Here is a 14,576-nt window from a genome sequence, read left to right on the forward strand (position 1 = left end):
ATTCAGACTCGACTTCAAGTAGAAATTATATTATGTTTCAAGTAAACACATCTTTAAAATAAAGGTTTGAAAAACATGTCCTAATATTAGAAAAAGTCATCAAATTTAATGACGATTTCATTAATTTTGAGAAATTTTTCTGAATTATTAAAGTCAAGTTGGCCTTAGCCAAACAAAATTTTCTGCCATGTTCCAAAACATGGACCGAAATACATCATATTCAGCATAACTAATTATGGATCTATAGTAACTCTCGATTTCTAATTTCATTAAAATCGGATAGAAATTGCGGTTTCTGGAGCCCAAAAAGTCAAGTCGGGAGATCGGTCTATATGGGGACTCTACCAAAATATAGACCGATACAAACCATATTTGTCACACATATTTGTGGATCTACAGTATTTCAACGTTTTTCATGCAAATCGGCTAAAAATTGCGGTGTCTAGATGCCCGAGACGCTAAATTGGGAGGACGGTTAATATGGGGGCTTTATCAAAACCTAGACTTATATAGTAGAGGTGTGCATGTGACACGAAATTGTCCTGACTCACGCGTTAGTCGTGAGTCACGCTCATGGCAATGACATGAGTGTGCGTTAACGTGATTAACAAACCAAAATGTCGTGCTTGAACGTGAGTCACGAAAATATTATCTTCGTGAGTGTGCGTGAGTAAAGATTTATGCTCACCAACATAAAACGCTTAAGAGTTAAATTCATTTACAATTTTAGTGACACCTGGGATGTTAAGAGTGTAATAACGCTCTCGATTTTAATAATGCTCATGTCGCTATGGTAAATTACTCAAAAAATATAGTAAAATATTACTCACGTGCACACCTCTACTATATAGCTCATCTTCGAGCTTGATCCGCCTGCTGGCGAAAGACGAGTCTGTGCAAATGTTCAGCACGATAGATTCATTATTGAAGGCTGCAGCGTGACTACAGACAGACAGCCAGACGGACATCGGTACATGATCTTAGAATGTGATAAGTCCCCGGTCTAACAAAGAAAAACACATTTTTTGTCAAAATTCGTTTCTATTATTCAACATAGTTCCCTTCAAGAGCGATACAACGATTAAAACGACCTTCCAATTTTTTATACCATTTTGGTAGTACTCCTTCGGTTTTGCCTCAAAATAGGCCTCAGTCTCGGCGATCACTTCTTCATTGCAGCTAAATTTTTTCCCTGCGAGCATCTTTTTGAGATCTGAGAACAAAAAAAAGTCGCTGGGGCCAGATCTGGAGAATGCGGTGGGTGGGGAAGCAATTCGAAGCCCAATTCGTGAATTTTTGCCATCGTTCTCAATGACTTGTGGCACGGTGCGTTGTCTTGGTGGAACAACACTTTGTTCTTCTTCATATGGGGCCGTTTTGCCGCGATTTCGTCCTTCAAACGCTCCAATAACGCCATATAATAGTCACTGTTGATGGTTTTTCCCTTCTCAAGATAATCGGTAAAAATTATTCCATGCGCATCCCAAAAAAAACAGAGGCCATTACTTTGCCAGCGGACTTTTGAGTCTTTCCACGCTTCGGAGACGGTTCACCGGTCGCTGTCCACTCAGCCGACTGTCGATTGGATTCAGGAGTGTAGTGATGGAGCCATGTTTCATTCATTGTCACATATCGACGGAAAAACTCGGGTGCTGCAAACACCGCTCAGAATCATCAACACGTTGTTGTTTTTGGTCAAATGTGAGCTCGGGCGGCACCCATTTTGCACAGAGCTTCCGCATATCCAAATATTGATGAATGATATGACCAACACTTTCCTTTGATATCTTCAAGGCCGCTGCTATATCGATCAACTTCATTTTACCGTCATTTAAAATCATTTTGTGGATTTTTTTGATGTTTTCGTCGGTAACCACCTCTTTCGGGCGTCCACTGCGTTCACCGTCCTCCGTGCTCATTTCACCACGCTTGAATTTTGCATACCAATCAATTATTGTTGATTTCCCTGGGGCAGAGTCCGGAAACTCATTATCAAGCCAATTTTTTGCTTTCACCGTATTTTTTCCCTTCAGAAAACAGTATTTTATCAAAACACGAAATTCCTTTTTTTCAATTTTTTTCACAATAACAAAATTTGCTTCACAAAAGACGCTCTATCTCACAAACTAATTGACTTACAGACGTCAAATTTTGACACGAATCATTTGAAGGTTGGTACTATATAAAAATAATATGCATTTAATACAGCGACGCCATCTATGTGTCAGACCGGGGACTAATCAGCCAACCTGTTAATTATAAAATTCCAAAGGTCAACTAAGAAAACTAAACATTTGTAATTATAATAAAGATTTTAATAAATAAATATAAATAAATTAAGATGTGATTCGAATTCAGTGTTTTGGATGTGAATTAAAAAAAATATATTTTGCCAAATAAATAATTTTTTATGATTTTAAATGCATTCTAACACTTGTCTGAAACGATTGACCTTTAATATTTCCAGAAATTGTCAATTTTTCGACAAAATTTAAACAATTTTATTAATTCTTACGCTGTTTTAACCCATTTGAAACAAAAAAGTTAAAATTAAAGATATGAAAAAAGCTACACGGATGAAAAAGACTGTTTTTCATATGTTTGGCTATAAACATTATATGTTTGGAATACAAATTTTTAAACACAATATTTTTGAGTGCAAGCATATAATGTTCATAAACTAGCATAACATGTTTGGGACATATATGTTAATATGTTAGAACATATTATGTTTGGGGCATAAAATGTTTGTAAATATAATATGCTTGGATGCAAACATATATTAATTTAGAAATAGCCTATAAACATATATGTGTTTAGTAGCTTGGAGCGCTATTTAACAGGGAGCGATATTGAATTAAGTTGGTGGTTGTTGCTTGTTATTACAAAATTAACATTTTATTTTTCCTTGGGCAATTGATCTGCTACTTCTTTGATCCTTACAAACTATGTGGTCCGCTGTTCGAATCCCCGTCCGGCAAAAGGTAAAATTAAAATAAAAAAAAATCATAAAATTGAATAATTTCTTCTACAATGTTTGTATCACAGAAAAAAGTGCTAAGAACTAAAAAATCTCGTGGAAGTGAGAAAGATGTGGGGGAATATACAATTAGGCAGAAACAAAATTTTGAGCATTCAGGTCGAAAACCTATGTTGTTAGCACCTATATTACCTGTTTATTTTCATAATTCATTATGATTGTAAATATATAAATAAATAAATAAAATTTTGAGCACAATATTGTTTGGGAGAATTTTTTTTAAGCATATAATATTTTTGGGTGCAAAATGCTTCCAAACATATTATATGTTCACATAATAACATATTGTTTTTTGGAAGACAACATTATTGAATTTGGATGCAAAAATACAAAATGTTTGGAACTTAGACTACCCAAACATATATTGTTTAGACCAATATGCTTTCAAACATATTATATATTGGAAGAGATCAAACATATAAATGTTTGGGCAATACCCAAAAATGTATATGCTTGAAGCAAAATATGTTTGGGAGTATATGTTACAGAAGCGATTTTTTGTGAGCGTGTAGTTATAACAAATTTTTAATTTACAAAAACTGCACTTCGATGTTTTAGAAAAAGTGGAATAATCAAAAGTGAAATTTCCCTAAAGAAAAGTTATATGTATAGAAGTAATGGGAATTTTTTGACGAGAAGTTAAATAATCCAAAAGGCGATTTTCCTAAAAAAAAACACGTTTTTGTGTATAGCTCTGTTTATATTTTTTTATTTGTTATTTATTTCTTATTATTTATTATTATTATTTATTTCTTCCACTCTTTATATCTTAATAAATAATTATTTTGATCTCCCGGTGAATTTGCCTACATAATAAAATATATTCATGCTTTTGCAGTTTGTGAAAACTGTGAAGCACATATTTGTGATTTGCAAAATTTGATTTTTATATGGTTTAGATATGCTCTAGTAAGCTTGCATTTGTTTTTCGCATTGCATTATATTTAAGCCAACTATGCTTAACGTTAGTTGGAATAGGGTCTCATTGATTGGCATGATAAGAGGGATTGACAATTATTAAGCTAAGAGTGATGAATAATATTTACATTCAATATAGATATGGCCAATTTATTTGTATAAAAATAAAGAAGTAACAACAGGGGCAATTTGCCAAGGCGGAAATATATTTCTTTTTTTGTTGAAGACCTTGCACATTTTTATAAAATTTTTACTTTCTATTTGATTTGAATCAATTTTGCACCCATAAGTAGATCCTTATTTTTTTACAATTTTTTCTTGCACAAATAAAATATATTTTTTATGGTCTCAATGACCATAAAAAATATATATTTTTAAATGCCATCACTCAAATTGTGACACCATTTTTCATTGAAATTTATAGACTCCTTTATCACATACAAATATCGTGTTAATGGTACTACTAGATATTAACAGAATACTCTGTGTGATTTTTTTCAACAAATGATTCATCAGTTTTATTAGTTTAGTCCATATGGAAAAAATCAATTTTGGGGAAAAAATGAATGAGAGTGAGTGGCAGCATTGCATAAATCCGGCATACCAAAGTGGTATGCATATATTTATCATTAGCAAAAAAAAACTTTGTATAAATCTCATCGTCAGTTTTAATTTCATTCATTGTGCTATTTGGTAAACGTAGATTTATTTTTGAGAATAAATACAGTTCAAATATGGAAATATGACCTTATATATACCCTCCACCATAGGATTGAGGGTATATTAACTTTGTCATTCCGTTTGTAACACATCGAAATATCGATCTAACACCCCATAAAGTATATATTCAGGGTCGCGGTGAAATTCGGAGTAGAGGTGTGCACGTGACACGAAATTGTCGTGACTCACGAAAAATTGTCGTGGGTCACGCTGATGGTAACGGCGTGAGTGTGAATGAGCGTGAGTCACGAAAATAATATCTTCGTGAGTGTGCGTGAGTAACGAATTTCGGAAAAACACGCCCACGAAAATAATCCCGCTTACGAACACAAAATGCTTACGAGTTCAATTCATAATTTTATGTTAGTGAAATCCTAAGTGTTAAACGTTTTATAACGCTCTCGATTTTAATCATAGTCATATTTTCAGTCAGGTTATATAGGTAAATTACTCATAAAACAATTCGTGTGTCACGAGGTTTCTCGTGAGTTACAATATTTTTCGTGAGCCATGACATTTAAATAATTTTCGTGCGTGAGTATGCGTAAGTACAAATTTTCTTCCCGTGAGCGTGAGTCCTACCAAAAAATATCGTGCGTGAGTGTACGTGAATAAGATTTCTCCATCGTGAGTGTGCGTGAGCGTGAGTAAAATATTAATCACGTGCACACCTCTAATTCTGAATCGATCTAAGCATGTCCGTCCGTCTGTTGAAATGTCGCTAACTTCCGAACGAAACAAGCTATCGACTTGAAACTTGGCACAAGTAGTTGTTATTTAAATATGTAGGTCGGATGGTATTGCAAATGGGCCATATCGGACCACTTTTTCGTATAGCCCCCCATTTAAAACCGCTCAGATTTGGCTTGCAGAGCCTCTTGGAGGAGCAAAATTCATCCGGTAGAAAGTTGGTACATGGTGTTTGTATATGATATCTAACAACCATGCGAAAATTGGTCAATATCGGTCCATAATTATATATAGCCCCCATACAAACCGATCCCCAGATTTGGATTGTGAAGAAGCAAATTTCATCCGATCCGGTTGAAATTTGGTACGTGGTGTTAGTATATGATAGGGAGCCACCGTGGTGCAATGGTTAGCATGCCCGGCTTGCATACACAAGGTCGTGGTTCGATTCCTGCTTCGATCGAACACAAAAAAGTTTTTCAGCGGTGGATTATCCCACCTCAGTAATGCTGGTGACATTTCTGAGGGTTTCAAAGCTTCTCTAAGTGGTTTCACTGCAATGTGGAACGCCGTTCGGACTCGGCTGTAAAAAGGAGGTCTCTTGTCATTGAGCATGGAATCGGGCAGCACTCAGTGATAAGAGAGAAGTTCACCAATGTGGTATCACAATGGACTGAATAGTCTAAGTGAGCCTGATACGTCGGTCTCTAATAACCATGCAAAAATTGGTCCACATCGGTCCATAATTATATATAGCCCCCATATAAACCGATCCCCAGATTTGACCTACGGAGCCTCATGGATGAGCAAAATTCACCCGATTCGGTTGAAATTTGGTACGTTGTGTTAGTAAAAGGTTTCTAACAACCATGCAGGAATTGGTCCATATCGATCCATAATTATATGTAGACCCCATATAAACCGATCACCAGATTTGACCACCGGAGCCCCTTGGAAAAGCAAAAGTCACCCGATCCGGTTGAAATTTGGTACATGGTGTTAGTATATGGTCTTTAATAACCATGCAAAAATTGGTCCACATCGGTCCATAATTATATATAGCCCCCATATAAACCGATCCCCCGATTTGGCTTAAGGAGACTCTAAGATTTGACCTACGGAATCTCATGGATAAGCAAAATTCACCCGATTCTGTTGAAATTTGGTACGTGGTGTTAGTATATGGTCTTTCATAACCATGCAAAAATTGGTCAACATCGGTCTATAATTATATATAGCCCCATATAAACCGATCCCCGATTTGGCTTGCGGAGCCTCTAAGAGAAGCAAATTTCATCCAATCCCATTGAAATTTGGTACGTGGTGTTAGTATATGGTCTCTAACAACCATGCAGGAATTGGTCCATATCGGTCCATAATTATATATAGTCCCCATATAAACCGATCCCCAGATTTGGCTTACGGAGCCTCTAAGAGAAGCCAAATTCACCCGATCCGGTTGAAATTTGGTACATGGTGTTTGTATATGGTCTCTTACAACCATACAAAATTGGTCCATACCGGTCTTAATTATATATAGCCTCCATATAAACCGATCGCCAGATTTGACCTCCGGAGCTCTTGGAGGAGCAAATTTCATCCGATCCGGTTGAAATTTGGTACGTGGCGAAATTGGGTACATTGCGCTAGTATATGGCCGCTAACAACCATGCCAAAATTGGTCCGTATCGGTCTATAGTTATATATAGCCGATCCCTAAAAATAATTTACCAAAATTTTATTACTACAGAAAATTTTGTTAAAATTTTATTACTACAGAAAATTTTGTCAAAATTTTATTTCTATAGAAAATTTTGTCAAAATTTTATTATTATACAAAATTTTGTCAAAATTTTATTTCCATAGAAAATTTTGTCAAAATTTTATTACTATAGAAAATATTGTCAAAATTTTATTTCTATAGAAAATTTTGTCAAAATTTTGTTTCTATAGAAAATTTTGTCAAAATTTTATTTCTATAGAAAATTTTGTCAAAATTTTATTTCTATAGAAAATTTTGTCAAAATTTTATTACTATACAAAATTTTGTCAAAATTTTATTTCCATAGAAAATTTTGTCAAAATTTTATTACTATAGAAAATTTTGTCAAGATTTTATTTCTATAGAAAATTTTGTCAAAATGTTATTTCTATAGAAAATTTTGTCAAGATTTCTATAGAAAATTTTGTCAAAATTTTATTTCTAAGAAAATTTTGTCAAAATTTTATTAATATACAAAATTTTGTCAAGATTTTATTTCTATAGAAAATTTTGTCAAAATTTTATTACTATACAAAATTTTGTCAAAATTTTATTTCTATAGAAAATTTTGTAAAAATTTTATTACTATACAAAATTTTGTCAAAATTTTATTACTATACAAAATTTTGTCAAAATTTTATTTCTATAGAAAATTTTGTCAAAATTTTATTTCTATAGAAAATTCTGTCAAAATTTTATTACTTACAAAATTTTGTCAAAATTTTATTTCCATAGAAAATTTTGTCAAAATTTTATTTCTATAGAACATTTTGTCAAAATTTTATTTCTATAGAACATTTTGTCAAAATTTTATTATTATACAAAATTTTGTCAAAATTTTCTTTCCATAGAAAATTTTGTCAAAATTTTATTTCTATAGAACATTTTGTCAAAATTTTATTTCTATGGAAAATGTTGTCAAAATTTTATTACTATACAAAATTTTGTCAAAATTTTTTTACTATAGAAAATTTTGTCAAAAATTTATTACTATAGAAAATCTTGTCAAAATTTTATTTCTATAGAACATTTTGTCAAAATTTTATTTCCATAGAAAATTTTGTCAAAATTTTCTTTCCATAGAAAATTTTGTCAAAATTTTATTACTATAGAAAATGTTGTCAAAATTTTATTACTATACAAAATTTTGTCAAAATTTTATTTCTATAGAAAATTTTGTCAAAATTTTATTACTATACAAAATTTTGTCAAAATTTTATTACTATACAAAATTTTGTCAAAATTTTATTTCCATAGAAAATTTTGTCAAAATTTTTTTACTATAGAAAATTTTGTCAAAATTTTGTTTCTATAGAAAATTTTGTCAAAAATTTATTTCTATAGAAAATGTCAAAATTTTATTTCTACAGAAAATTTTGTCAAAATTTTATTCCTATAGAAAATTTTGTCAAAATGTTATTTCTATAGAAAATTTTGTCAAGATTTTATTTCTATAGAAAATTTTGTCAACATTTTATTTCTATAGAAAATTTTGTCAAAATTTTATTTCCATAGAAATTTTGTCAAAATTTTATTACTATAGAAAATATTGTCAAAATTTTATTTCTATGGAAAATTTTGTCAAAATTTTATTACTATACAAAATATTGTCAAAATTTTATTACTATACAAAATTTTGTCAAAATTTTGTTTCTATGGAAAATTTTGTCAAAATTTTATTACTATACAAAATTTTGTCAAAATTTTATTACTATAGAAAATTTTGTCAAAAATTTATTACTATACAAAATTTTGTCAAAATTTTATTTCCATAGAAAATTTTGTCAAAATTTTATTTCTATAGAAAATTTTGTCAAGATTTTATTTCTATAGAAAATTTTGTCAACATTTTATTTCTATAGAAAATTTTGTCAAAATTTTATTTCTATAGAAAATATTGTCAAGATTTTATTTCTATAGAAAATGTTGTCAAAATTTTATTTCTATAGAAAATTTTATCAAAATTTTATTACTATACAAAATTTTGTCAAAATTTTATTACTATACAAAATTTTGTCAAAATTTTATTTCTATAGAAAATGTTGTCAAAATTTTATTACTATACAAAATTTTGTCAAAATTTTATTACTAACAAAATTTTGTCAAGATTTTATTTCTATACAAAATTTTGTCAAGATTTTATTTCTATAGAAAATTTTGTCAAAATTTTATTTTTATAGAAAATTTTGTCAAACTGAATTATAAACGTATTTAATCGGTCTTTTTTTGTTTAATGTATACCCCGTATGGACTAACTTTCAATTGAGAAGACGGTGTTAAGAAGTTTTAAGATACCTTGCCATCGGCAAGTGTTACAGCAACCCAAGTAAGCCGTATATACTTGTTGATTATGAAATATACACAAACACATAAGCAAAAAAATTACAAAGATAGGATTTGTTACAACTTATGTTAAAGAAAAGAACTAAAATATTAAAATATTTTTCTTGCTTTTTCATGTTGCTTCATCTTCCAGTATTACTATATGCTTGGAAATAATGACTTGTCATGCATATAGTACATGTCCACTAATAAGAGTTGTCCAATTTTCAAATAGATTGCCTGAAAAGAGGAAGTTCAATGTAAAGAATATTTTTGTAGTTGTGTCGCCCGTATTGTAAATTAATATATTGGGGGACTTCACAAAGCAACAACTTTGTGGGTGATGGACTTATTTCCCACAAACTTGTTATTGTTCCTATAAACACTTTAACTTTGCTCTATTTCAATAAAAATTTTGTATTCGTTTACTTTCATTGCAGCTATTGAAAGTGCTATACTGGATTCTCGATGCTACCTAGAAGGTGGTGGATCCGCAGAAAGTTTTCTGGCCAGTGAAGATCTGGACATTGGCAGTATAATTGGAAAATTACGAATAAATGGTAATCCAGATCTGGAAGATGGTGATATCAATTTAAGTTTAAGAGAAAAAGATGCTCCTGTGGAGATAGTGCCAGGCACCAAAGAATTGGCTTTAGCTGTAGAATTGGATAAAGAAGGAAAGAATGGACCCTCTTCCATATATGTTAATGTGATTTGTATACGACGCCATTCCACAGATCCGGTAAGTTCATTGACCATTGCCTAATACCATAAGGTGTTATTTTAACAAAAAAAAAAACAAATAACCGCAAGTCAGGTAAAGTTTTGTGTAACATACTGCTCCACATTGCCCAATTGTATACTTCAAACTTTTATTAAAACCCATTTCAAAAGTCGTAACTATTCCAGCCAGTTATATGGAATTAAATTTGGAGTTGAATGAAACACGCCTTTATTTAATTTTAACTTTATTTACAAATAATACAAAAACAGAAAATAATACCTAAAAATAAAAAGAACCAGAAAATGGTCTTAAATGCTATGGGAGTTGCAACATTTGAAACCACACACCTACCCTTCACACTTCCAGACACTTTAACAATTTTTCCTTGGGAAAATATTAGGTTAGGAGTATGTTGTTATTCCGCTAGAGAAATAATGTTAGGCACTTATTCACCGACGTCGTTGATGGTTTACAGGCAACACCATAAATTAGTCTCTCCTTGCTTCCGGTAATTTTTGGGTTTTGAGGCTAAACAAATTCTCCGCCATCACTTACACACTGACATCGTGAAGCACGCATTCTGTTTGAATTTCACCAACGTAGATTAGGCCCTGTGCCATAGGTGGCTTTCATTATGAGATATGAAATGTTAGCACCTACCAGGAAATATACACTCGGAGCAAAAATGGGATAAAGTATTGGGAATAAGTAAGAAAGAAGTGAACCGTAGACGAGAGATTTAGTAGAGAGATGCACACAAAAAAATTTTTTCTGATTCGAACAGGAAATTAATTGATCCAATTAATTTTTTAAGTGAAATGTCTTCAATCACGAAAATTATAGTACCAATCAAAGTTTTAATTGGAAATTAAAAAATACTTGATTAAAAAATTAATTGATTTCATTAGCAAATTTCAATTAATTATACCCTTCACCACTACTGTGGTACAGGGTATAATAAGTTTGTGCATTTATATTTAACGCCAAGAAGGAAAAGTCTGAAACCCATCGTTTAGTATACCGATCGTCTTAGAATAAAATTCTGAGTCGACTTAGCGATGTCCGTCTGTCTGTTCATGTATTTTTGTGCGCAAAGTATAGGTCGCAGTTTAAGTCCGATCGTCCTCAAATTTGGCATATGGTCGTTTTTTGGAACAAAGACAAACGCTATTGATTTTGGACAATATCGGGTCAGTTTATCAACCGATGTACTTCGAACTCCGTACATCCGAATATTTTATGAGTCTCGAAAAACTTGCAAAATATCAGCCAAATCGGTTCAGATTTAGATATAGCTCCCATATATATCTTTCGTCCGATTTAGACTCATATGGCAACAGAGGCCAAAGTAGAAAGTAGTAGAGAGTAGAATTGACATTCTACCAATGCTTGGTAAATTTGATTGAAATCGGTTCAGATTTAGATATAGCTCCCATTTATATCTCTTTCATCCGATTTGCACTTATATGGCCTCAAAAGCCAGAGTTTTGCCCTGACTTGCTTCAAATGTTGCACGAGAGGTACCTTTGATGGTGTCGTTATATGTGCCGAATTTGGTTAAAATAGGTTCAGATTTAGATATAGCTCCCATATATATCTTTCGTCCGATTTGGGCTTATATGGCCTCAAAAGCCAGAGTTTTGCCGTGATTTACTTCAAAATTTACTCATGGAGTACGTTTAATAGTATCGGTAAGTGTGCCAAATTTGGTTGAAATAGGTTCAGATTTAGATATAGCTCTCATATATATATTTCGTCCGATTTACACTCATATGACCACGGGGGCCAAAGTTATACTCCCATTTACGTGAAATTTTGCAGAGATTGCAGAATTATTATTCTAACTATGAATGTCAAATTTAGTCAAAATCGGTTCAGATTATATATAGCTTCCATATATATGTACGCCAGAGTTGGGGAAATATGGTAGACTGTTTTATATTTTAGACCCATTTTCAATGGGATTTTCCTCCAATTGACTGGATAGTTTCCACAGAGAGTATATTTAATATGATATTTAAGCGTGTCAAGTTTGATCTAATTTGGTTCAGATTTAGATAAAGCCTCCATATATTCGTTTATACAAATATGGCCAAAATTCCCACACTTTACACAAAATTCTGTGATAAGGCTCCAAGTCGCCCGACTTGACCGAATAATATATCACAACCCACACTTGACCACATATCTTGGCGAGATCCAACCATTATCCTTGTAAAATCGCCACTGACGCCACATTATAAATATTACTAAAATTGTCCTATGTTTCGAATACATATGTATAGCCTGATAAATCATAAATGCTCTTTTGTACAATTGCATTAAAATTTCTCTTTCATATTTCGCATATTTTTATACCCTAAACCATATACCTGACCACATAGTGGTCAGGGTATAATAAGTTTGATCGACAAAAAAAATGTGCCTACCACAAAATATATACCGATCGATCTAGCGCTTGGTGTCCGTCCGTCCGTCTGTCCATGTATTTGTTGTTCACAGGATTCCGGTCGCAATTATTAACCGATTTTGATGAAATTTGGAAGAAATCGGATCAAATTTAGATATAACTCCCATATATATGTATCGCCCGATTTCGACAAATGGGTTCACGTTGCGCTTTTTTTCAAACGGATCGTTACCAAATTTGGCAAAAGGTAATCTTTTTCATCGCCCTTCAAGTCTGCAAAATTTCATCGAAATCGGTTCAGATTTAGATATAGCTCCCATATATATGTATCACCCGATTTTGCCAAATTTGGCCGTAAAACCCTTATTTATCAACCGATAGTTGGCTAAATATAAACTTATATACCTCTAACTGTATGTGCGCAATTTCATCGAAATCGGTTCAGATTTAGATATAGCTCCCATATATATGTATCGCCCGATTTGCTCAAATTTGGCCGTAAAACCCTTATTTATAAACCGATCGTACTCATAGTGGTGAAGGGTATAATATAGTCGGCTCTGCCCGACTTTAAACATTACATACTTGTTTTTTAATTGATACAATTAAAAATTTAATTGATGTTGAATGCAAAACTCAATTAATTATACCCAGAGCCACACTGTGTAGCAGGGTATTATAAGTTAGTGCATATGTTTGCAACACCCAGAAGGAGACGAGAAAGACATATGGTATCTTTGGCAATATTGTTCAGGGTCGGCCCCTGAGTCGATTTCGCCATATCCGTCTGTCTGTGAACACATTTTTGTAATCAAAGTCTAGGTCGCAATTTTAGTCCAATCGACTTCAAATTTGACACAAGTATTTATTTTAGGTCAGAATAAAACCCTATTGATTTTGGAAACCAATCAAGTTTTAGATATAGCTCCCACACTGAAAAAAATATTGACCTAATATGGAAGATTATGCAACTTAAATTTTAGGAATCGAAATTTACCCAAAGTTAAGGACACAATTCATTAAAATAATGACATTTTAATTAAATGAAAGTTTATAATCCTTGCTACAAAATTTTTTTCATTAAATTTAGGACACAAATCTTGAAATTTTATGTCTCTCTTCTGAAGTTGTAGATCTTTGAAGTAAGGCAAATTTTCCTTAAAATAAAGAAAAATAATTTTAATTTAAAAAAATCGTCTTTTACTCAACTGACACATTGCATTTTTAAATTTAAGATAAAATCGCTTCAAATATAGGCTAAGACTTATTTTAAAGATTTGCATCTTTGGTTTAAAGTTTTTTTTTTAACATTAAGAAAACTGTTTTTACTTTGAAGTACCTGTCATAATTTGGATTTTAAATTGGAATTTGTTTGTACAGAAATACCTTTATTAATATATCGCAAAAAGTAAAAGTAATTTTAATTTTATTTACCCTAAATTTAAAGCCAGGGAGGTCCGTCAAAAATGTCTTTATTTTAAAGAAGCCGCATCTTTGGCTTGGAATCAATACCAAAATCCTTAAGGGAAGGTCAAAATCTTTGGATCCAAGTAAACTTTTTTTTTTTGAGTGCATATATATCTTTCGCCCGATATGCACACCCTCAAAAAATCGCTTCTCTAACATATGTTCCAAACATAACAGGTTGGCTGATAAGTCCCCGGTCTAACAAAGAAAAACACATTTGTTTGTCAAAATTCGTTTTTATTATTCAACATAGTTCCCTTCAAGGGCGATACAACGATTATAACCACCTTCCAATTTTTTGATACCATTTTGGTAGTACTCCTTCGGTTTTGCCTCAATATAGGCCTCAGTTTCGGCGATCACCTCTTCATTGCAGCCAAATTTTTTCGCTGCGAGCATCCTTTTGAGGTCTGAGAACAAGAAAAAGTCGCTGGGGGCCAGATCTGGAGAATACGGTGGGTGGGGAAGCAATTCGAAGCCCAATTCATGAATTTTTGCCATCGTTCTCAATGACTTGTGGCAC

At 32.2% G+C, this 14,576-nt stretch overlaps 1 protein-coding gene across 2 annotated transcripts in view; it reads left to right on the plus strand.

The window, feature by feature from the left end:
- Positions 1-14,576, plus strand: part of Cad96Cb (protocadherin Fat 4-like Cad96Ca) — a 100,254-nt gene that overhangs the window by 69,461 nt on the left and 16,217 nt on the right. For both annotated transcript variants that reach the window (XM_075290609.1, XM_075290610.1), the window contains exon 3: positions 9,893-10,194. In XM_075290609.1, the coding sequence (XP_075146724.1) occupies positions 9,893-10,194 (302 nt within the window). The remainder of the gene's footprint in view (positions 1-9,892; positions 10,195-14,576) is intronic.

Source organism: Haematobia irritans, chromosome 1 (assembly GCF_050003625.1).
Source record: "Haematobia irritans isolate KBUSLIRL chromosome 1, ASM5000362v1, whole genome shotgun sequence".
NCBI classification, from domain to species: Eukaryota; Metazoa; Arthropoda; class Insecta; order Diptera; family Muscidae; genus Haematobia; species Haematobia irritans.